Source organism: Tursiops truncatus, chromosome 19 (assembly GCF_011762595.2).
Source record: "Tursiops truncatus isolate mTurTru1 chromosome 19, mTurTru1.mat.Y, whole genome shotgun sequence".
Taxonomy (NCBI): domain Eukaryota; kingdom Metazoa; phylum Chordata; class Mammalia; order Artiodactyla; family Delphinidae; genus Tursiops; species Tursiops truncatus.
In genome coordinates this window covers 36,630,971-36,654,169 of record NC_047052.1, presented here as the reverse complement: position 1 = coordinate 36,654,169, position 23,199 = coordinate 36,630,971, and the positions used below count along the sequence as shown (strand labels likewise).

The 23,199-nt window shown below is 35.4% G+C and overlaps 1 protein-coding gene across 1 annotated transcript in view; it reads right to left on the bottom strand.

Moving 5' to 3' along the window:
• Nucleotides 1-3,386: 3,386 nt before the first annotated feature.
• Nucleotides 3,387-23,199, bottom strand: part of SHCBP1 (SHC binding and spindle associated 1) — a 39,598-nt gene continuing 19,785 nt past the window's right edge. The window contains exons 10-13 of the mRNA XM_004327160.4: nt 22,448-22,566; nt 8,352-8,438; nt 7,843-7,984; nt 3,387-6,283 (exon numbers count right to left, since the gene is read on the bottom strand). Of these exons, the coding sequence (XP_004327208.1) occupies nt 5,958-6,283; nt 7,843-7,984; nt 8,352-8,438; nt 22,448-22,566 (674 nt within the window). The 3' untranslated portion in view covers nt 3,387-5,957. The remainder of the gene's footprint in view (nt 6,284-7,842; nt 7,985-8,351; nt 8,439-22,447; nt 22,567-23,199) is intronic.

Genomic DNA, 23,199 nt, shown 5'->3' with positions numbered 1-23,199 from the left:
AAAGTTAATGGCCTGTGACACCACCCCACCCACACTCCCCTTTATTTAAATGTGCCAAAAATGTTTTTATGGTCAAATACCAACCAGTCTAGTAAAGATTTCAACAGAAATAAGCTAGAGAAACTCAGAAATTTGACCTGGTTCTAACATAGAGACCCCCATTTCCTTTAGAAATGGTTCCAACCTGGAGGATTCAAGAATTTCACTTCTAGTCAAGATTGACTAACAAGTTTCAGATTTACCCTCCTGCCTTAAATAACTAGAAAACTGGACAAAACACATGAGACAATGGTTTTCCTGACATCAGACAACAGGTAACACAGTACTGTGATACCTGAGAAGGGAAACAAAATTATAGCAGCTTACTGCCTAGAGGCAGTTTCCAGGCTTCATTACAGGGAGGGGGAACAGAGCACAGTTGCTTCACTAAGGTAAGGAAACAGAAATTTGAGTTTAGAGGCCAAGGCACCCAGAATTTGCAATGCAGAGTACTAGAGAAGGGAGATGCACAGAAAGAGAGCTTCAGAAACCTGCAGTGGGTCTCCTTGAGTACTGGTTGAGTACCAACCTGCATATGTGTGAGAAGAAACTGTGCAAGGCTGTGGAAAGGGTCACCAGAAAAGAACGAGCAGGAAAAACTTCACTCCTACCAGCCAGAGTGAAAAGACCTCAAAATACATGGGGCACAAGATAGATTTCTAGAAAGGGGAAGGGAGGTATAAATTAGCCCTAGACTATAGGCTGCTCAAACAGAGCTTAAGAGCAAACATTGAAAGGGTTCAACTGATTCCAAGTAACTGCATTCCAGGAAAAAAAAAAAAAAAACATTTTAAAGGACTAAAACAAATTACAGCAATAACATAAAATTCATGATGACTAGCATCCAATCAGAAATAAGCAGCCAGGGCTTCCCTGGTGGCGCAGTGGTTGAGAGTCTGCCTGCCGATGCAGGGGACACAGGTTCGTGCCCCGGTCCGGGAAGATCCCACATGCTGCGGAGCGGCTAGGCCCGTGAGCCATGGCCGCTGAGCCTGCGCGTCCAGAGCCTGTGCTCCGCAACGGGAGAGACCACAACAGTGAGAGGCCCACGTACCGCAAAAAAGAAACAAACAAACAAACAAAAAGAAATAAGCAGCCAGCAAAGAAACAGGAAAATATGACGCATAACCAAGAGAAAAATCAATCAATAGAAACAGACACAGAAGCAACAGAGGTGATAAAGCTATCAAATAAGGATATTACAATAGGTATTATAAATATGTCCTATATGATCAAGGAAGTAGAAGTAAATACAATCATGTTGAAGAGAGAAAGGAAAGATGTTATAAAGAGTCCCCCCCAAAACCCATCTTGGGATTTAAAAAATATAATATCTGAAATGAACAATTCATTGGGTGAGATTAACAGCAGTTTAAACTGTGCGGAAGAAAATTTTAGTAAACTTGAAGACATAGCAATAGAAACTATCCAAACTGAAACACATAAACAAAAAACTGAAAAATGAATAATGCATCAGTGACCTTAGGGACAAAAAAACCCCAGAGTAACATGCATGTAATTAGAGTCAAGGAAAGAGAGATGAGAGAGAGTAGAACAGAAAAATCATCTGAAAAAATAAACTCACACAATGAAGAAGTACAATGAACTCCATGCAGAATAAACAAAGAAATCCAAACAAATATACAGGATAATGAAATTGCTGATAACCAGAGATAAAAATCTTAAAAACTGGCTGCTTGCCAGAAACTATGTAAGCAAAATGACAGTGGAACACCATCTTTAAATACACGGTAAATTTAGAATTCTCTAAGCAGCAAAAAGTCATCTTTCAAAATTGAAGACAAAATAAAGGCATTTTCAGACTAACGATATCTAGAAGAATTCATTGTCAGCAGACCTATACCAAAAGAAATGATAAAGAAAGTTATTCGGGTGGAATATGATACCAAATAGAAATTTGGATCTATACAATGAAGAATGAAGAGTACCAGAAATGGTCCATACGTTAATAAATATAAAAGATACATTTTAAAATCTTTCTGAAGGCTAATAGTTTAAGGCAAAAATGACATAAAATATTGAGGGGCTTATAACATATGTTAGAGTAACATGTTTGACAACAATAGTACAAAGGATAGAAGGGAAAATGGACCTTACATATAAGGTGATAAAATATTTGAAGGTAGTTTATGTCTATTGTAAACTCTAGAGCAGGGGTCAGCAAATTCAGGCCATAGGCCAAATCCATCTTGCTACTTATTTTTGTACAGTTCAGAAGCTAAGAATTTTTTTACATTTTGGAACGGGGTGGGTAGAAGGAAATATGAGACCATGTGTGTCATAAAAAGCATAAAGTATTTACTCTCTGATTCTTTACAGAAAAAGTTGCCAAGCCCTGACGTGGAGCAGGAGCCAATCTTGGCACAATTGACATTTTTGGCCAAAATGTCATTCCAGATGTGAGGGTAGTCCTGTGCATTGTAAGATGTTTAGTGGCATCCCTGGCCTCTACCTAATACCATTAGCACCTCACTCCCAGTTGTGACAACCAAAAATGTCTCTAGACTTTGGCAAATGTCCTTTTGGGATGGGGGTAGGGGACCAAACTTGCTTCTGGTTGAGAACTACTGCCCTGAAGCAAAACTATAAAATATATAATATATATTCTATATATATATATATATATATATATGTATATATAATAAGTCAAGGGTAGAGGTAAAATGGATCCATTTAAAATAAATTAAAACTCTCAATCCAAAAGAAGGTAGGAAAAGAGAAAACAAGATTTTCAGATAAGACATAAAAAGCACAAGCCATAAAAAAAAATTGATAAACTGGACTTGATCAAAATTTAAACTTCTGCTGCTTAAATGGTACTGTTAAGAAATTAAAACCCAAGTCACAGGCAGAAAGGAAATATTTGCAAAACATATATTTGATTAAAAACTCGCACCCAGAATTTAAAAAAAAATACACACAAACCTTACAACTCAATACAACAACCTGATTTGGGGGGACTAAAATAGGCTAAAGATTTGAATAGACACTTCACCAAAGATATAGAAATGGCAAACAAGCACATGAAAAGATGCTAAACATCATTAATCATACGGGAAATGCAAATTAAAAACACAGTGAGCTATCACTGCACATCCATTAGAATACTTAAAATTTAAAAGAATGACAATATCAAGTGTTACCAAGGATGTAGAGCAACTAGAATTCTCATACACTGCTGGTAGGAAAGCAAAATGGGATAGCCACTTTGGAAGACAATTTGGAACTTTCTAATAAAGTAAAATGTGAACTTACTATACAGCTCAGCAATCCCACTCACAGGTATTTACCACCAGAGAAATAAAAACAATATGTTCAGACAAAAACCTTTACCCAAATATTCTTAGCAACTTTATTCATAATAATCAAATACTACAAACAACCCATGTGGCCCATCAATGGGTGAATGAATACACAATACTCAATATCCACACAATGGAAAACTACTCAGCAATAAAAACAAACTACTGACACAGGAAACAACATAGATGTATTTTAAGAGCATTATACTAAGCTTAAGAAGATGGACACAAAAGACTATATAATGAGTCATTCTTTTTATATGTAATTCTAGAAAAGGCAAAACTATGGTGACTGAAAGCAGATCAGAGGTTGCCAGGGTCCAAGGTTGGGGAGGGGGGATTGAATGCAAAGAAAAATGAGAACTTTTAAAGATGACAGAAATTTTCAATATTGTGTTTGTGGTAGTAGTTACACAACTATATATATTTGTCAAGACTCAGAATTGTAGACTTAAAATTGATGATTTTTTATTATATCAAAAAAGCTGATAAATGGTAATAATAAAAAAAAAGCAGCTCAATAGCCAAGAAGGTTTGAAAAATAAGAATGGAATGGAAGTGAGGCTACATTTTCCTCAAGTCACTAGGAGGAAAAACCACTTACTACAATGCAGGATGGCTAGAAAACATTTTTTCTAGTCAAAGGTGATAGAGTGCTAGTGAGCTGGATCCTAGTAACAGAATATACATTTAGCTGGAGATTATCAGACAGGAGTTTTTAAGCCAGAGGGTCAACTGTAGGCAAACACGGGAATTCAGCACGATTCCAATTAAGTGGGGAAAAAATGAACTATTCAATAGACAATATCAAGAGAACTTGCTAACCATTTAGAGAAAAAGAGTTCTACACCATATCACACATAAAACCAAATTACAGATGGATTAGAAATGTGAATTTAAACAAGCCTACTTGTACTAGGAGATAATATAAAATATTTTTATAATCTTGTAATAGACAAGCCCTATGTAAACAAGTCACAAGACCCAGAAGAGCAGATTTTACTATACGTTAATACTTAAAACTCAAGTAAATATGTTTTCCATGTCAGTGTTTTCACCTCAACTGTCAAATCCACATCCCTCCAGGGCTCTCTCTATACTCCATGGACTAAGTCATCTGAGATGCTCAACTCTCCCCAATAAGCAAAAGTACTCTATGTGACTTAAATAAGAATACACTAGGCCTATTCACTAATAGTTTATAATTTGAATAAAAATTAATGTAAGATTAGATTTAAACTAAGATAGAAATGAAATCTGAAAAACCATCATCCTATAATAAGGAACAATAAGTAACTTACCTAGTTACTTGTCATTCTCTTGATACTCTAGCAAGTTACAAGAGAATATACAAAGTCTAAAATCTAAGATAAAAAGGAAATTTAATTGGAAAACCAATTTGATTTTTTAAAGTTGAATAAATGGTTTTTAAATAAGTATTTGGCTCAAGTTGATGCAGAATTAATTAGCATTACTTTTGCAACAGGATTTCAAGAGTAAAAGAAAAATGCCTTTCAATGGTCAAACAAAAAAATCTAACATAAATCCTTCCACATTTAGTAGCATCTGAAAAATAAAATTATAATTTATTCAAATTTAAGAAATGACTTGACTGGGGAAAAATTTTAATACTCTGAAACACTAAAAAGATATCAAAATATTGTATGTATTTCAAAGGATCACACATGCTACACAGGCACTATGGCCCATAATGCAGTTGGAAAAATATACCAAGATTCAATTTATTATTTCATCATTATAATTTTAATCAGTAGGAATTTTAATGTCACACATACTTTTTAAAAACATAAATACTTTTAAAAGCTGTATTTTACAATATGATATCAAAAACACGGAGCTGATACAGGTTGTATAGGTAATCATTTTGACTATGTAAGAAATTTGATCAGAATACTGCTGGTGAAAGAAAATCACCTTCTTTTTAATCACTCATATTCAGCAGTAGTGAAAATGCTCTATGTATGCATTGGCTCTGAATAAGATGTTTCATTTCTGTTTCAAACCTGCTATGCTATTACTGTTTTGATGATTACATAGTTCAACATAAAAAGGCATTCCCACTCAGATTCTCAATAATAAGCCTGATAAGGGAGATAACCTCCCAATCATAAAAGCTTTTAAGACAAGTATTATGCAAATAAAGCATGGATATCAGACTCACTATAACTGGGATTAAAAAGACAACTATAAGAATACTGCACATTGATGCCTATTGCGTTTTTGTGCGCTCATCTTGCATTCCCTGCCTTTGTTCCTCCTCTTTGAAGTGCTAAAGTGTATTTATACTAGAAAGTTATTAATAGACTTAATATGAGAACTATGTGTCTGAGAAAGCAAGACTTTCTAGATAAGAAATCTCCAAATATTTTCTATTTTATGTTTTTATGACCTTCTTTATAAAGAGCGTGTTTTATGTGCAACACCTGCAGACAGAAATAAATCTGTTTCACTCAAACCCAATCGAATATATCAGATACAAAATATAGCCATGAAGCAAAGTATGATAGCAGCAGTGATTCTTGGGTGCAGCATGTGCAAAATCCAATATTTTGCTATCTATTTACATCACAGTGGTCAGAAGAGAAATGTGCCAAAACTCCCCTTCCCATTCCACTTGAACTGGTTCCCCACAATTGAAACAAACATCTCCTGTGACATTAAGTTGTCATCAGCTTGTGTGATCCCCAGTTCACTCAACCTTTTCTTCTTCAACTGGCCTTTTTGTGTGGAGGCAGCAACTAGTTCATTTACAATTTCACAATTGCCTTCGACTTGCTCAGAAAGGTCAGCTCTCATGTAAAGCTCCATTTTACCAGTTGCACATTCAATCAGCTCTTCTAGATCCACTCTTTCAGCTACATCTGCCTCTCCACTTGTCTGAACTTTAAGTGTTCCATTTTCTGAAGAAACAAACAAATTATAACAAATAGAGTTAAATATACAAACTAACCCAACTAAAACATGTATTTCTACAGTCTATCAGAGCTTTCAAGTTTTTTCTGTTAAGGATTCCAGCTGTCATCTGACTGGACTTCACAAACTCTCTGCCATAAGTATCTCAACAAGCAGGTGTCTTAGTCTTCAAGGTCTCCTGACCCTAATACAAGATTACCAATTTTGAATTTTCTCTTTTTATCCTAGATCTCATCTACTCAACAGGTCCCTCCTGGATATTTACTAAGCCCTGTATTAGAAGCTAGATGCAAAGATAAATAAAACTGCTATTTTCCCTAAAGGAACTCCCAATCTAGCAGCTTTATAAGTGACTGCCTGTGATGGCAGAATTCTAGATGGCCCCGTGATGCAGGGCCATCTGCCACTTGGTGTTACTTTCATAACTGTTAAATGGCAAAAGGACCTTGCAGATGTAATTAAGGTTACTAATCAGTTGATAACTCAGGTATACGTAACCTAATCATATGAACCCTTTAATAGCAATGTTTTCCCTGGCTGGATGAAGAAGAGAAAAGCATAAAGAGATTCAGAGCATGAAAAAGATTTGAAGCAGGAGAGATCTGCTTTGAGGGAGGTCTTCTATTACTGAAATGGAGGGGGTTATGGGGCAAGGACCCAAGAGTGGTCCCTACGAGCTGAGAGCAATCCTCAGCCAACAGCCAACAAAAAAAGTAGAGACCTCTGTCTTATGACCTCAAGGAAATTGATTCTGCCGACAACATAAAGGAATTTGGAAGCAGATTCTCGCCCCAGAGCTTTCAGATAAGGGCCCCGCCCAGCTGATACCTCTTTCACCCTGTGAGACCCTAAGCAGATAACCCAGCCAAGCTCACCATAACTTCTGACCTACAGAACTGTGAGGAGAAAAAGAACTACCAGATAGCTGGAGTGGATCCTGAAGGATGACAAGGACTACTCATCATCCTTTAAACTTTCCTCATCTATGCCAATGCACAATCCTTCTCCATGACTGAGATTTCATAGTAATCTGAGTCATGGCTTGAAATTCATAAACTTCCCACTGTGTTAGATCAGCTTTGCTGCCAAGAAAGACAGCTGACAGGGAGGTATTTACTTTCACAAATAAAAACTAGAGGTGAACTCCATGATCCCCTCCAGTAAAATGCAGCCTTCAACCTGGCACATTCATTTTTCTGCCTCCATCCTTAACAAATGCCAGCAGGAACCACCATTGCTATCATATGCCCATCCTTATTCTATAAATTTACAGAAAGCCAAGCATGGTAAGAAGGGAACTGCAGGACCACAGAAACCACACATCAAAGGCTTTGACCAGCTGACTAGTTGACCTTGAAAGTTTCTTTCACTCCAAGATTCCATAATGTTATAGCTTTATCGAGTTTCTCTATCTCCATGCCTAAGCATGTGCTAGTTATCTTTTTTAAAGAGGAGAAGAAGATTAAGATCTTTAATCAGAGTTTAATGCTGAAATACAATAAATTAGGTCTGGTTTTTATTTTGAAAATTACTAAATATACCATACCTTCAGTTTCATCTTGGGCATTTTCTTGCAGGTCAGAGAAAATTGTAGGTTTCACCAAGACAACACCATAACCTTCATTATTATGTATGACATTATTCACCATGGTTATTTTGGGAATGTCATAATGTTCATCTAAGAAGTCCTGTGACATTGAAAACAAATATTTTAAGGAACTGTCACATTCAACACTGCCTGCTTTAGAAATCTCACTTTTTTCAGGCTATTCTAAAAATAAAATAGAAAGCTATGCTTATTAATACGTGGTAGCACAATCTGAGCTCTGAGTGACACAGCATTTCTTTGTCATTTCTGCAGATCTATAGATAACAAAGTATTCTCACAGGAGACTTTCAACCACCAACTATTGATATTATTAAAATTTACATACTGTTTATGCTTTTCAAAACCAGAAAACAACAGGAACAACATGGGAATTTAATAAAACATAATTATTTCTTAGGTAAAACCATTCTGACCTTTGGAAAGAGGGTGTCTCAGCAGGTGCTCACCTTAATGAGGATCCCTTCCTTGCAGTGATGGATCCCATTGTCACTCAGGGTGCACTTACTCCCGGGATATATTTCTATACCTGCACCCTACAAGTTACATTTTAAGGTAATGACAATCAGTTTAAAATAGGCAAGACTATAAAAGAAGGTTTGTCACTTCTTAGACTTTAATGCAGTGCAAATACAAAGTCTTTTATAGAAAGTTTTATTAGGTATTTCTAATCAACATTTCCATTTGCTTCATTTCCAGCAAGTTGTCTATCATTTATTACTTTCAAATACCACACACACACACACACACACACACACACACAAACAATGGCTAAGAGTTTCAACACTTGATTACTATTTCACTCTCTTTTATCTGGGACAAATCAGTTTTCTGATTCTGCCAAAAAAAGTCAGTTAACGATTATGTTGAAAGATACACTTATTAAAAATGACCATTCTCTCAGAAATACTCAGTTAGTTGGAGAACAGTGTTCAAATCTAGTAAAATATAGTAAAGCTGTAGACAGAAATAAGGCCCTATATTTTTAAAAGCGCACCAGTTTAAAAATATCCCAACCTAACTTGAAAATCACTTCCATGAATTAAAATAATTAATGGTCCCCACTACTACACACATGTTAAATTAGTAACCAATTCAAGTGTCCTGTTTATACCTACAGAGTAACCAGAACAATCCATGCATTGCCCAATGCGCTCACATTGTCCCTTGGTACCACGTGGTACCAACAAAAAAATTAACAATAATAGGAATGATTTCCTGATGCCATGCTAGGCACTTTAGTAAGTAAAAATGGTTTGGCTCAAACCTCTATGATTATTTAAAAATTCATTTTTGGAATAATTTCATACACAATATCCTAGATGAAGAAGAGTTGCTATTAACCATTTATGACACATCTATTGCATGTATGTTAAGCTGTTTTCCTAGGAATAGGAGTGTGCCATGAGAAAACATTTATTATTACTTTCCCCTTTAGGGATTACGTTTTAGTAGTGGGATGGGTTTATGTAGTGGGATGGTCACTACACACAAACCTAACTCTCTGTAGAGCGGTCAAAAGATCTGGGAAATGGGCCTTTGGCTAAGATTTTCAGTTTATAGCTATATACAAAAAAAGATTTAGGGGCAATAACATTAAAAATACATACACAACGAAATAGTTAAAATTAAATATCAAATTATCAGGAATCATGTAAAAAAGAGAAGAATAATTTAAGCCACAGCCACTTAGTAAATGGGACAATCATGTTCAAAGTATGCTATGAAGCTGAACAGATATTCAGTAACTAAAAAGAAACTGAAGAGGCTGCCACTTGTAAGATAATGGTACAAGTAAAAACCATGGACATCATATATACAACAAACATAAGATGATTGAAAAGGCAGACCAGCTAGACACCTCAACACCTGAGGAATGACACCAACACATTGGTGCATTTCCTGGGTATTCTTTTTGCCTTATATTCCCAGACATGAAGCTAAAGAAGCTGGCAATCCATAAGTGCCAAACAGACCAGAAATGCCTCCCTAAAAGCCTGCTCTCTTTAGCCAAAGGACCAGGCAAGCCCAGAAAACTTTGAAACAGTAACAACTCTATTCTATCCAAACACCACAGGAAAAAAACTGGCCAACCCCCACCCATGCTGGCAAGTGCCAAGGGGAGCCTAGACTTCCACCCTCTTGAGGCTATGACTAGGCACCCCCACACCCACACTGGGATTTTCAGTTAAGGCCAAGGATTTTCATCCTCACAAGCTAGTAACAAGGCCCTCCCACTTGTGGAGACTACATATGGGACCTGCACTTGTATCTCCAACTGATAATAACAAGGTGCCACACCCCTTCCCTACTGGAGTGGTGTCAGAGCAGGCCCAGTGGAGGGTGTAACACTTTCACCATTGCCGGTAGTAACAAGACCACTGCCATGTGCCAGAGCATCAGTGGAGTCAGTAAGAAGCTGGAATTCTCACCCCCACCCAGCAGTAAGAAGGAGCTTCCCCACTCAACTTGGATGTCAATGGAGGCCAAATGGGGAACTTGGACTTCTACCTCCACCTGGCAGTAACAAGGGTAAGAGAAACCCAGCTAAAACAGAAGATGCAGATTCTCATAGTATAATATAAAACGTCCAGGTTTCAGTGGAAAATCACTTCTCATACCAAGTGCCAAGAAGATGTCAAACTCAATAAGATAATCAGTAAAAACCAAAACCAAGATGTCAGAGATGATGGAATTAGCTAACAAGGATTTTAAGGCAGCCAATTGCTTTAATGAGCAATTATGAATATACTTAAATGAAAAATATCAATAGCAAGCTGAACAAGAAAATAGAAAGTCTCATCAAAGAAATAGAAGATAAAAGAACCAAATGGAAATTTCAGAACTGAGAAATACCATAACTGAAATAAAAAGCTCAGTGGATGGGCACAACAGCAGAAAGGTAAGAACAGAGGAAAGAATTAGTGAAACAGAAGACAGAACAATAGAAATTATCCAGTCTGAACAACAGAGAGAAAACAGTCTGAAAAAGAAAAGTAAACCGAACCTCAGGGACCTATGGGACAATAACAAAAGATCCAAAATTTGTGTCATCAGAGTCCTAGAAGAAGAGAGGATGTGTGAAGCTAAAAAAAAATTCAAAGAAGAAATAGCTAAAAATTCCCAAATTTGGCAAGAGACGGTAAGCCTACAGACTCAAGAAGCTGAGAAAACCCCAAATGGGATAAGCTCAAAGAAATCCATTTCAAGATACATCATAATTAAACATAACACTGTCTAATGTGGTCTAATGTGTCAAGAAGTTTGAAAAGGAAATATTGAAGATAATTATATTACAGACAGGGGATGGTAAAGAGACGTTAGCAGTTCACTCAAACTGGTGAGATAACATCAGTAAACTGTGGTAAGTTATACATATAATGCAATACCTAGAGCAACCACTTAAAAAACTATACAAAGAGATATACTCAAAAACAAATGGAATTCTAAAAAATGTTCAGGTAACCTACAGGATGGCAAAAAACTTAAAATGAGAAACAGAATAGAAAACAAAAAATAAAATGGCAGAATAAAGACTTAACAACAATAATTACACTAAATGTAAGTGGTCTAAATACACCAATTAAATGACAAAGACTGGCAAAGTGGATTAAAAAACAAGATCCAACTATGTGCTGTCTACAATTCACTTCAAACAGAACAATAAAGACAGGATGAAAATAAAAGTATGGAAAAAGATATACCATGCAGGGACTTTCCTGCTGGTCCAGTGGGTAAGACTTCACCTTCCAATGCAGGGGGTGTGGGTTCGATCCCTGGTCAGGGAGCTAAGATCCCACATGCCTCGCAGCCAAAAAACCAAAACATAAAATAGAAGCAATATTGTAACAAATTCGATAAGGACTTAAAAAATGATCCACATCAAAAAAATCTTGAAAAAAATAGATATACCATGCAAACTTTAATCAAAAGAAAGCAAGTGTGGCTCTATTAATATCAGATAAAGTAGAATTCAAAGCAAAAAAAATTACCAAAGATAGACACTAACATTATATAATGATAAATAGGTTGGTTCACCAAAAAAAAAAAAAGCAATACCAAATGGATATGCACCAAATAACAGAACTACAAAATATGTGTAGCAAAAACTAATAGGACTGAAAGGAGAAAGACAAATCCTAAGTTATAGTAAGAGACTTTAACAATCCATCTCTCAAAAACTGAAACAAATAGACAGAAAATCAGAAAGAATATAGAAGAACTCAAAAACATTATCAACCAACCCGATCTAGTTGACATTTATACTCAATAACAGCAAAATACACATTTCCTTTCAAGGGCCTATGGAACATATACCAAGACGGACCATATCCTGTGCCATCAAAACAAACCTCAACAAAATTTTAAAAACTGAAGTCATACAGTGTGTTTTTTGACCACAATGGAATCAAACTAGAAATCAACAACAAAAGATAATAGTAAAACTCCAAATACTTGGAAGCAAAATAGCACACTTCTAAATACTGCATGGGTCAAAAATGAAAATACAACCTATCAAAATTTGCTAAATCAGTGCCAAGAGGGAAATTTATAGCATTAAAAGCATACATCCGAAAAGAGAAAAGTCTCAAATCAACAATCTAAGCTCTCACCCAAAGAACCTAGAGAAAGAGCAAAATAAACCCAGTGTAAACAGAAGGAAGGAAATAATAAAGACAAGAGCAAAAATAAATAAAATTGAAAACAGATTAGTGAAAATCAATGAAACAGAGTTGGCACTTTGAAAACACTTCAATGAAACTGACAAACCTTCAGCAAGATTCGCAAAGAAAAAAGGAAAAAAAGAGAGAGAGAGACTACACAAACTACTAATATCAAGAATGAAACAGGGGATATCACCACAGGCCCTGCAAACATCTAAAGAATCAGGGAACACCTGATTCTTTAGCTGTATAGCTGTATAAACAGCTCTATACATTTGACAACTTAGAAGAAGAAATGGTCCACCTGAATCCCCAGGCTGGTGTGAGGCCTAAGAGGATGGGGGCGGGGTGTGCAAGCAACATCCCTGCATGCAACATGGTGCATGTAGCAGGTGTGCCAGGAGCCCGCTGCCATCACTGTCAAATAGGAAAGCCCTTCACCACTGACTGGGTCCTGGTCACAAGGGCTCTATACCCTATGAGTGCATCCATTAATTCACCCAACATGAAATAGGTCATTGAATAGCCCTATAATTATTAAGGAAATTTAATCCATAATTTTTAAACTCCCAAAAAAGAAATCTCCAGGCCCAGATGATTTCACTGGAGAAATCTACCAAACGCTTAAAGAAGAATTAACACCAATTCTATACAATCACTTCCAGAAAACAGAAGAGGGAATACTTTCAAATTCATTTCATGAAGCTAGCATTACTCTGATAACAAAACCAGATAAAGACAGTACAAATAAGGAAAACTTCAGACCAATATGTCTCATGAATATAGATATATAAATTCCTAAGAAAATATTAGCAAATACAATTCAGCAATATATAAAGAATTATATACTATGACCAAGTGAGGCTTATTCCAGGGATGCAAGGATGGTTCAAAATTTGAAAATCAATCACTTGTAATCCACCAAAAATTGATGCAGGAAAAAAGCATCTGACAAAAGCCAAAACAAATTTATTATAAAAATTCTCAGAAAACAGAAATAAAGGAGAACTTCCTTAGTTTGATAAAGAATATTTACAAAAAACCTACAGTTAACCTTATACCAGTGGCAAATATGGCAAAGTAGGAAGACCCTGAGAACCTCCCCCAACAGGCACACCAAAATTAAACTATTTACCAGAGTGACTATCAATGAGAACAACCTGATGACTAGCAGAAAATATTTCCCACAATTAAAGTTATAAAGAAGGAACTGCAATGAGACAGATATAGGAGGGTCAGAGACCCAGTACAGTCAAGACCTATACCCCCAGGGTAGGCAACCCACAAACAGGAATTAGGCAAAATGAGGTGACAGAGGATCATGTTCCAAGGGAAGGAACAAGATAAAAACCCCACAAGAACTAAATGAAGTGGCGATAGACAATCCACCTGATAAAGAGTTCAAGGTAATGCTCAAAAGATGATCAAAGAACTCTGGAGAAACCTGGATGAGCATAAAGAGAAGTTTAACAAAGACTTAGAAAATATAAAGAAGAACCAAACAGAGAGGAAATACAATAACTGAAATGAAAAATACACTAGAAGAAATCAATAGTAGATTAAATGATACAGAGGAACAAATCAGCTAGCTGAAAGACAGAGAGGTAGAAATCACTGAAGCTGAACACAGAAAAAGAATAAAAAGAAATGAGGACAGTTTAAGTGGCGTGTGGGACAACATTCACATTATAAGAATCCCAGAAGGAGAACAAAGAGAGAAAGGCATAGAGAACATACTTGAAGACATAAAAGCTGAAAATTTCCCTAACCTGGGAAACAGAAATCCAGGTCCAGGAAGCAGAGAGAGTCCCAAATAGGATCAAACCAAAGAGGGACCATATCAAGACACATTATAATTAAAATGGCAAAAATTAAATATAAAGAGAATATTAAAAACAGCAAGGGAAAAGCATCAACTTATGTACAAGGGAACTCCCATAAGGCTATCAGCTGACTTTTCAGCAGAAACTCTGAAAGCCAAAGGGTACAATATATTTAAAGTGATAAAAGGGAAAAACCTAAAATCAAGAATACTCCACCTGTGCAAAATAATCTGAAAAAATATACAGATATAAGAATGAATCATTTTGCTGTATAGCTGAAACTAACAAGATATCATATATCAACTATACTTCAATAATCAAAAAAGAAGAAATCCTGATATCAGACACCAGCTAATGAAAGGCCAGCATACTTCATGGTCCACCCAAAAGAAGAGAAAGGCAACAGGGATGGCCAGGGACAGATCAAGACACTCCTGGACTGGAATGTGGTGGGAAGGAAGACACCCTGTAGGGACAGTGAGGATAGAGAGGGTCAAGGAGAAAGCTGGAGCCCAAAGGATGCTTCCCACCATCCTGGTTACATCATTCCCTTCTTACTGAGATACAACTCACATACCATGCAATTCACCCACTTAAGTTTAATGTACCATTCAATGGATTTTAGTATATTCAGAGTTGTGTAACCATTACCACAGTCAATGTTAAAACATTTTCATCACCTTAGAAAGAGACCCTGTATCCTTCAGTTATTACCCCAATCCCCTCTTCCCCACCTTACTCCCAGCCCTAGGCAATCACTACTCTACTTTCTATCCATATAGATGTGGCTGTCCTGGACATTTCACATAAAATGAATTATACAATATGTTGGGAAAAAAAAAAGAATACTTTATCTGGCAAGGCTTTCATTCAGATTTGATGGGAGAGATCAAAAATTTTATAGACAGCAAAAGCTAAAAGCATTCAGCACCACCAAGCCAGTTTTGCAAGAAATGCCAAAGGGAATTCTCTAAGCAAAAAAGAAAAGGCCACAACTAGAAACATGAAAATTATGAAAAGAAGAAGCTCATTGATAAAGACAATTATACAGTAAAGGTAGTAAATCAACCATGTACAAAGCTAGTAGGAAGATTAAAAGAAAAAAACAGTAAAATCATCTATATCTGCAATAAGTAGTTAAGGGATATACAAAACAAAAAGATGTAAAATATGATGTCAAAAAAACAGTAACTGTAGGGGGAGGGGAGTAAAACTGCAGGGTTGTTAAAATGTGTTTGAAATTCGGAGACTAGCAACTTAAAATAATCACATATACATAAAGATTGCTATATGTACATCTCATGATAACCACAAATCAAAAATCTATAATAGATACACACACAAAAAAGAGAAAGGAATCCAAACATAACACAAAAGATAGTCATCAAATCACAAGGGAAGAGAACAAAAGAAAAGAAAGGAACAATAAAGAACTGCAAAAACAACCCCCAAACAACTAACAAAATCACAATAAGTACATATCTATCAATAACTACTTTAAATGTAAATGGACTAAACATTCCAATTAAAAGACATAGAGTGGTTGAATGGATACAAAAACAAGACCCGTATATATACTGCCTATAAGAAACTCACTTCAGATCTAAAGACACACAGACTGAAAGTGAGGGAATGAAAAAAGGTACTCCATGCAAATGTAAATGAAAAGAAAGCTGGGATAGCAATACTTATATCAGACAAAATAGACTTTAAAACAAAAACTGTAACAAGAGACTACAAAGGACATTATATAAAGATAAAGGGATAGATCCAACAAGGAGATATTTCAATTGTAAATATGTAAGCACTGACACATTTGGAGAATTTAAAGTAAGAAATTGACAGTAACACAATAATAGTAGGGTACTTAACACCCCATCAATGGATACATCATCCAGACAGAAAATCAATAAGGAAACACTGGTCAGATGGACTTAATAAATACATAGAGAAAATTCCATCCAAAAGCAGCAGAAAACACATTCTTTTCAACTGCACATGGACAATTCTACAGGCCACAAAACAAATCTCAAAAATTTAGAAGACTGAAATCCTTTCAAGCATCTTCTCTGATCACAATGGTATGAGACTAGAAATCAACTACAAGAAAAAAAATGCAAAAAACACAAACATGTAGAGGCTAAACAATATGCTACTAAACAATGAGCCACTGAAGAAATCAAAGAAATAAAAAAATACCTGGAGACAGATGAAAATAGAAACACAATGATCCAAAATCTATGGGATGCAGCAAAAACAATTCCAAGAGGGAAGTTTATAGTGATACAAACCTACCTCAGAAAACAAGAAAAAATCTGAAATAAACAATAACCTTAAACCTAAAGGAACTAGAAAAAAAACAAAATTCAAAGTTAGGACAAGGAAATAAATAATAAAGATCAGAGCACAAATAAATGAAATAGAGACTAAAATGCAATAGAAAAGATCAATGTAATTAAGAGCTAGTTCGTTGAAAAGATAAACAAAATTGATGAACCTTTAGCCAGACTCACAAAGAAAAAAGAAAGCCCAAATAAAATCAGAAATGAAAGAGGACAAGTTACAACTGACACCACAGAAATACAAAGGACCACATAAGACTACAAGGAACAATTATATGGCAATAAGATAGACAACCTAGAAAAAATGGATAAATCCCTAGAAATGTACAGTCTCCCAAGACCAAAACAGGAATAAATAGAAAATACGAATAGATCAATTACCAGTAATGAAATTAAATCAGTAATAAAAGAGCTCCCAATAAATGAAAGTCCAGGACCAGACAGCTTCACAGGTGAATTCTACCAAACATTTAAAGAAGAGTTAACACCTATCCTTCCTAAACTATCCCAAAAAATTGAAGAGGCACACTCAGAAACTCATTCTATGAGGCCAGCATCACCTTGATATCAGAATCAGAAAAAGATACCACAAAAAAACAAAAAAAATTACAGGCCAATATTCTTGACAGTCATAGATGCAAAAATCCTCAAAAAAATATTAGCAAACAGAATCCAATGATACATTAAAAGGATCATACACCATGATTAAGTGGGATTAATCTCAGGGATACAAGGATGGCTCAATATCCACAAATTAATCAACATGATACAACACATTAACAAATGAAAGAATAAAAAATCATTTGATCATCTCAGTTGATGCAGAGAAAACTTTGGACAAAATTCAATATCCATTTATGATAAAAACTCTCAACAAAGTGTCCATTGGTGGAATATACCTTAATATAATGAATGACATATATGGCAAGCCCACAGCTAATACCATACTCAGTGGTGAAAAGCTGAAAGCATTTTCTCTAAGATCAGGAAAACATGACTAGGATGCCCACTCTTGCCATTTTTATTCATCGTAGTATTGAAAGTCTTAGCCCCAGCAATCAGACAAGAAATAAAAGAAATCCAAATTGGAAAAGAAGAAGTAAAACCATCACTGTTTTCAGATGACATGATACTATCCATAGAAAACCCTAAAGATGCCACCGAAAAACTACTAGAACTCAATGAATTTGGTAAAATTGCAGGATACAAAATTAACATACAGAAATCTGTTACATTTCCATACATTAACAACTATCAGAAAGAGAAATTAAGAAAACTATCCCATTTACAATCACATCAAAAAGAACACCTAGGAATAAATCTAACTAAGGAGGTAAAAGACCTATATTTATGGGACTTCCCTGGTGGTCCAGTGGTCAAGACTCTACGCTTCCACTGCAGGGGGCATGGATTCAATCTGTGGTCAGGGAACTAAGATCCTGCATGATGCATAGTGCAGCCAAAAAAAAAACAAAACAAAAGACCTATACTTAGAAAACTTAAAAAACTGATAAAAGAAATTGAAGATGACACAAACAGATGGAAAGATATACTGTGCTCATGGATTGGAAGAATACTTTTAAAATGATCATACTACTCAAGGCACTCTACAGATTCAGAGCAATTCCCATCAAAATACCAATGGCGTTTTCCACAGAACTAGAATAATTCTAAAATTTGTATGGAAAAACAAAGGACCCCAAATAGCCAAAACAATCTTGAGAAAGAACAACAAAACAAGCTCCCTGACCTCAAACTATACTACAAGGCTACAGTAATCAAAACAGTATGGTACTGGCACAACAGACACATAGATCAATGGTACAAATAGAAAGACCATAAATGAACCCCACCATCTGAACAATTAATCTACAATAAAAGAGGCAAGAATATACAATGGAGAAAAGATAGCCTCTTTAACAGATAGTGTTGGGAAAACTGGACAGCTACACACAAAAGAATCAAACTAGACTACTTCTGGAAGAAAACAATGCCACTGCCCTCTTTTACATTGGTCTGAGCAATATTTTTTAGATATGTCTCCTAAGGCAAGGGAAACAAAAGCAAAAATAAAGAAATGGGACTACATCAAACTAAAATGCTTTTGCATAGCAAAGGAAATTATCAAGAAAACAAAAAGGCTGCCTACTGAATGGGAGAAGATATTTGCTAACAATATATCAGATAAGGGGTTAATATCCAAAATATACAAAGAACTCATACAGCTCAACATAAAAACAAAACAAAACAACCAGATTAAAAAATGGATCCTAATAAGACATTTTACCAAAGAAGACATAGAGATGGTCAACATGCACATGAAAAGGTGCTCAGCATAACTAATCAACAGGGAAATGCAAATCAAAATCACAATGAGATATCACCTCACACCTGTTAGAATGGCTATTAACAAAAAGACAATAAGCAGTAAGTGTTGCAAGGATGTGGAGAAAAGGAAATTGTAGCACACTGTTGGTAGGAATGTAAGTTGGTGCAGCCACTATGGAAAACAGTAAGGAGAGTCCTCTATAAATTAAAAACAGAACTACCATAAAATCCAGCAATTCCACACCTGGGTATTTATATGAGAATACGAAAACACTAATTCAAAACAATATACGTACCTCAAAAAAATGTATGTTCATTGCAGCATTATTTACAATAGCCAAGATATGGAAGCAACCTAAGTGCCTAACAACAGATGAATGGATTAAAGAAGATGTAGTGTCACACACACACACAAATGGAATATTACTTGGCCATAAAAAAGAATGAAATCTTGCCATTTGCGACGACTAAGATGGACCTAGACAGTATCATACGAAGTGAAATAAGTTAGGCAGAGAAAGACAAATAGTGTATGATTTCACTTATATGTGGAATCTAAAAAACAAAACAAACGAACAAACAAAACAGAAACAAAGTCATATATGCAGAGAACAAACAGGTGGTTGCCAGAGGGAAGAGCGGATGGGGAATTAAAAAAAGGTAATGATGTGAGGTAATGAAAGCTTGACTGTGATGATCATTTCATAATGTATATTTATATGAAATCATCACATTGGACACCTCAAATATATAAAAGTTCTGTCAATTACACCTCAATAAAGCTGAAAAAGGATTTTTTTTAATTCTTAAAAAAGCAAAAAACACCTTATACTTAACAGTACAATACTGAATACAGTCCCCCAATATCAAGACCAAGGTAAGGATATCTACTCTCACCACTCTTATTCAACACAAACGCTGGAAGTTCTAGTCAGTGCCATAAGGCAAGAAAAGGAAACCAAAGGTAAACAGACTGGAAAGGAAGAAATAAACTGTCTCTATTTGTAGATGACATGACTGTCTACATAGAAAAATTCCATGAAATCTATAAAAACACTCCTAGAACTAATAAGAAGGTTCAGCAAGGTCACAGGATATAAACAAACATACAAAAATCAATTGTATCTCAATATACTAGCAATAAGCACAATAAATTAAAAATATAATATCACTTACAATGAAATGTTTAGGTACAAATCTATAAAAACATATACAAGACTTGTACGTTGAAACTACACAATGCTGATGAAAAAAATCAAAGATCTAAATAAATGGAGAGACATACCATGTTCACAGATTGGAAGACTCAACGTAAAAAAAGATGTCCATTCTCCCCAAATTGATATATAGGTTTATTGAAAGTCCTATTAAAATCTTAGCAAGACTTTTTGTAGATACGAACAAGATATTTCTAGAATTTATATTGAAAGGCAAAGGAACTAGAATAGCTGAAACAATTTAAAAAAAAGACAAGTGAGAGTGGGAGGAATTATTCTACCAGAGAACCCAGAAATTGGCCCACAAAAACATACCCAAATTATTTTTGATAAAAATACAAAACCAGGGCTTCCCTGGTGGCACAGTGGTTGGGAGTCCGCCTGCCAATGCAGGGGACACAGGTTCGTGCCCCGGTCCGGGAGGATCCCACATGCCGCGGAGCGGCTCGGCCCGTCGGTCATGGCCACTGGGCCTGTGCATCCGGGGCCTGTGCTCCGCAGCAGGAGAGGCCACAGCAGTGAGAGGCCCGCGTACCGCAAAAAAAAAAAAAAAAAAAAAAAAAAATAAAACTACAAAACCAATTTATTTAAGGATAGACTTTTCAAGAAATGGTGCAGTTACCACTGGACATCCATAAGCAAATAAATGAACTTTGACCTAAAACTCACCTTATACCAAAATTAACTCAAAAATGGTTCATGACCTTAAATGTAAAATGTAAACTATAAAACTGAAAAAAAAAAAAGGAGAAAATCTTTGCACCCTAGGGCTAGACAAAGAGTTCTTACACATAAAAGGAAAAATTGATAAATTGGGCTTCATCAAATTTTAAAACTTTGCTCTGCAAAAGCCCATGTGAAAATGATGAAAAAACAAGCTACAAACTAGCATAAGATATCTGTAAATGACATACCCAATTAGGGATTCATATCTAGAATTTATAAAGAACTCTTAAAACTCTATAGTAAAAAAGAACGAACAATCCAATTAGAAAATGGACAAAAGTCATGAATACACATTTCACTGAAGATAAGGATGGCAAATAAGCATATGAAAAATGTTCAACATCATTAACCACTAGGGAAATGCAAATTAAAACCACACACCTATCAGAATGGCTAAAATTAAAAAGTAGTGAAAATACCAAGTGCTGCTTAGGATATGGAGAAACTGGATCACTCAAACATTGCTAGTGGGAATGTAAACTGGTGCAACTACTCTGGAAAAGTTTGGCAGTTTCTTAAAGAAAGTAAGCATGCAACTAACCACGTGCCCTGCAACTGCATTCCTAGGCATTTACCCCAGAGAAATGAAAACGATGTTTGCACAAAAACCTGTACACCAATGTTTATAGCAGCTTTATTTACAAAAGCCAAAAACTGGAAACAATCCAGCTGTCCTTCAACAAGTGAACAGTTAAACTGTGGAACAACCATACAAGGAATACTACTTAGCAATAAAAAAGAACAACCTATTGGTACATGCAACAACCCGGGTGAAGCTCCAGAGAACTGTGCTGAGTGAAAAAAGCCAATTCCAAAAGGTTGTATATTGTATGATTCTATTTATATAACATTCTTGAAATGATGAAATAACAGAAATGGAGAACAGATTAGCGTTTGCCTGTGATTAATGAAGTCAGGAGGAGAGGCACCTAGATATGGCTTTAAAGGGCAACATGGAGGATCCTTGTAGTGATGGAAATATTCAACTTGACTGAATCAATCTTATCCTGGTTGTGATACTGTACTATAGTTTTGGAAGATGTTACAATTAGAGGAAACTGGTAAAGGATACACATACAGACTACCTCTGTATTACTTCTTACAACAGAATGTGAATCTACAATCTCAAAATAAAAATTTAATTTAAAAAAATCAACCCAGCCTCAGTTGCTACAACATCATTTACATAGTTACAACTTAAAGGGTCTAACCTCTTTTAAAGGTATGACAGAGAAACTGTGAGATTTATTATTTCCTTCCTAATCTCTGTTTTGAAAATGCTAAATAAGAAGAACCTTATACAGTTGAGTCTGGCTGACTTAGTACACGGAAGTATCTGAACTTCTTTGAAGAAACGGAACAGGAGTATGCATTTACATCTTGTCCCAGGACATTTTATTTACTTATTTAGAACTTAAACTACTTCCCATAAGAGATTATCATACCTTGGCACCATATAAATCTGAGCTCTTCATTAAAAATTCTGCTGATGTTCGTACTGTGACTCCTGTAGTTTCACACTGCAAAACACAGTTTTCCAATGTAGTCTTGCCACGGTGAATAACTATGATGAAAACATGCAATCAAATACTTTAAGTAATGTGTCTTTTCCAATATTAGAAATGGCCTAGAGCTGATATTAGATACAGTCTAAATATTTCTCATTTAAACTCTGTTACTGGAATTATGAATTCATAATTTATAAAACAATCACTATTTTGAGTTATTTTCTATTGATAAAATCTAAAAGCAGCATTCTTAAAAAAGAATGACTTGCCCTCAGAAATGCAAAATCAAGTTAAAAAGCACTTCTCATTACAAAAAAAATATCAGAAAGTAACTTTCATGACTATCTTAGAAGAGAGAAGAAAAGGAGGCCCAATTCAAAATAAGGGATACAAATCCCAGGAAATAAATACTATCACAATGTGAAGATAGCTGGTTTGAGTCCAGGGCTAAGTCAAATACAAAGAACACAGACCACAATACTGGAATGTTTTAAAAGAAAAAAAATGATCACACAGAAACAAATATTAAACTAACAAATTTTCAAGAATACATTGAACTATTTTTCACTTTAGAGTAAGCTTCCTCAGTCATCAAGCTATGTACATAAATAATTAATCCGCCTTGCATACTACTCAAGAGTGGCATTTTATTAAATTCTATCTTTCAGGGAAAGTACAGTTTTCCTTCA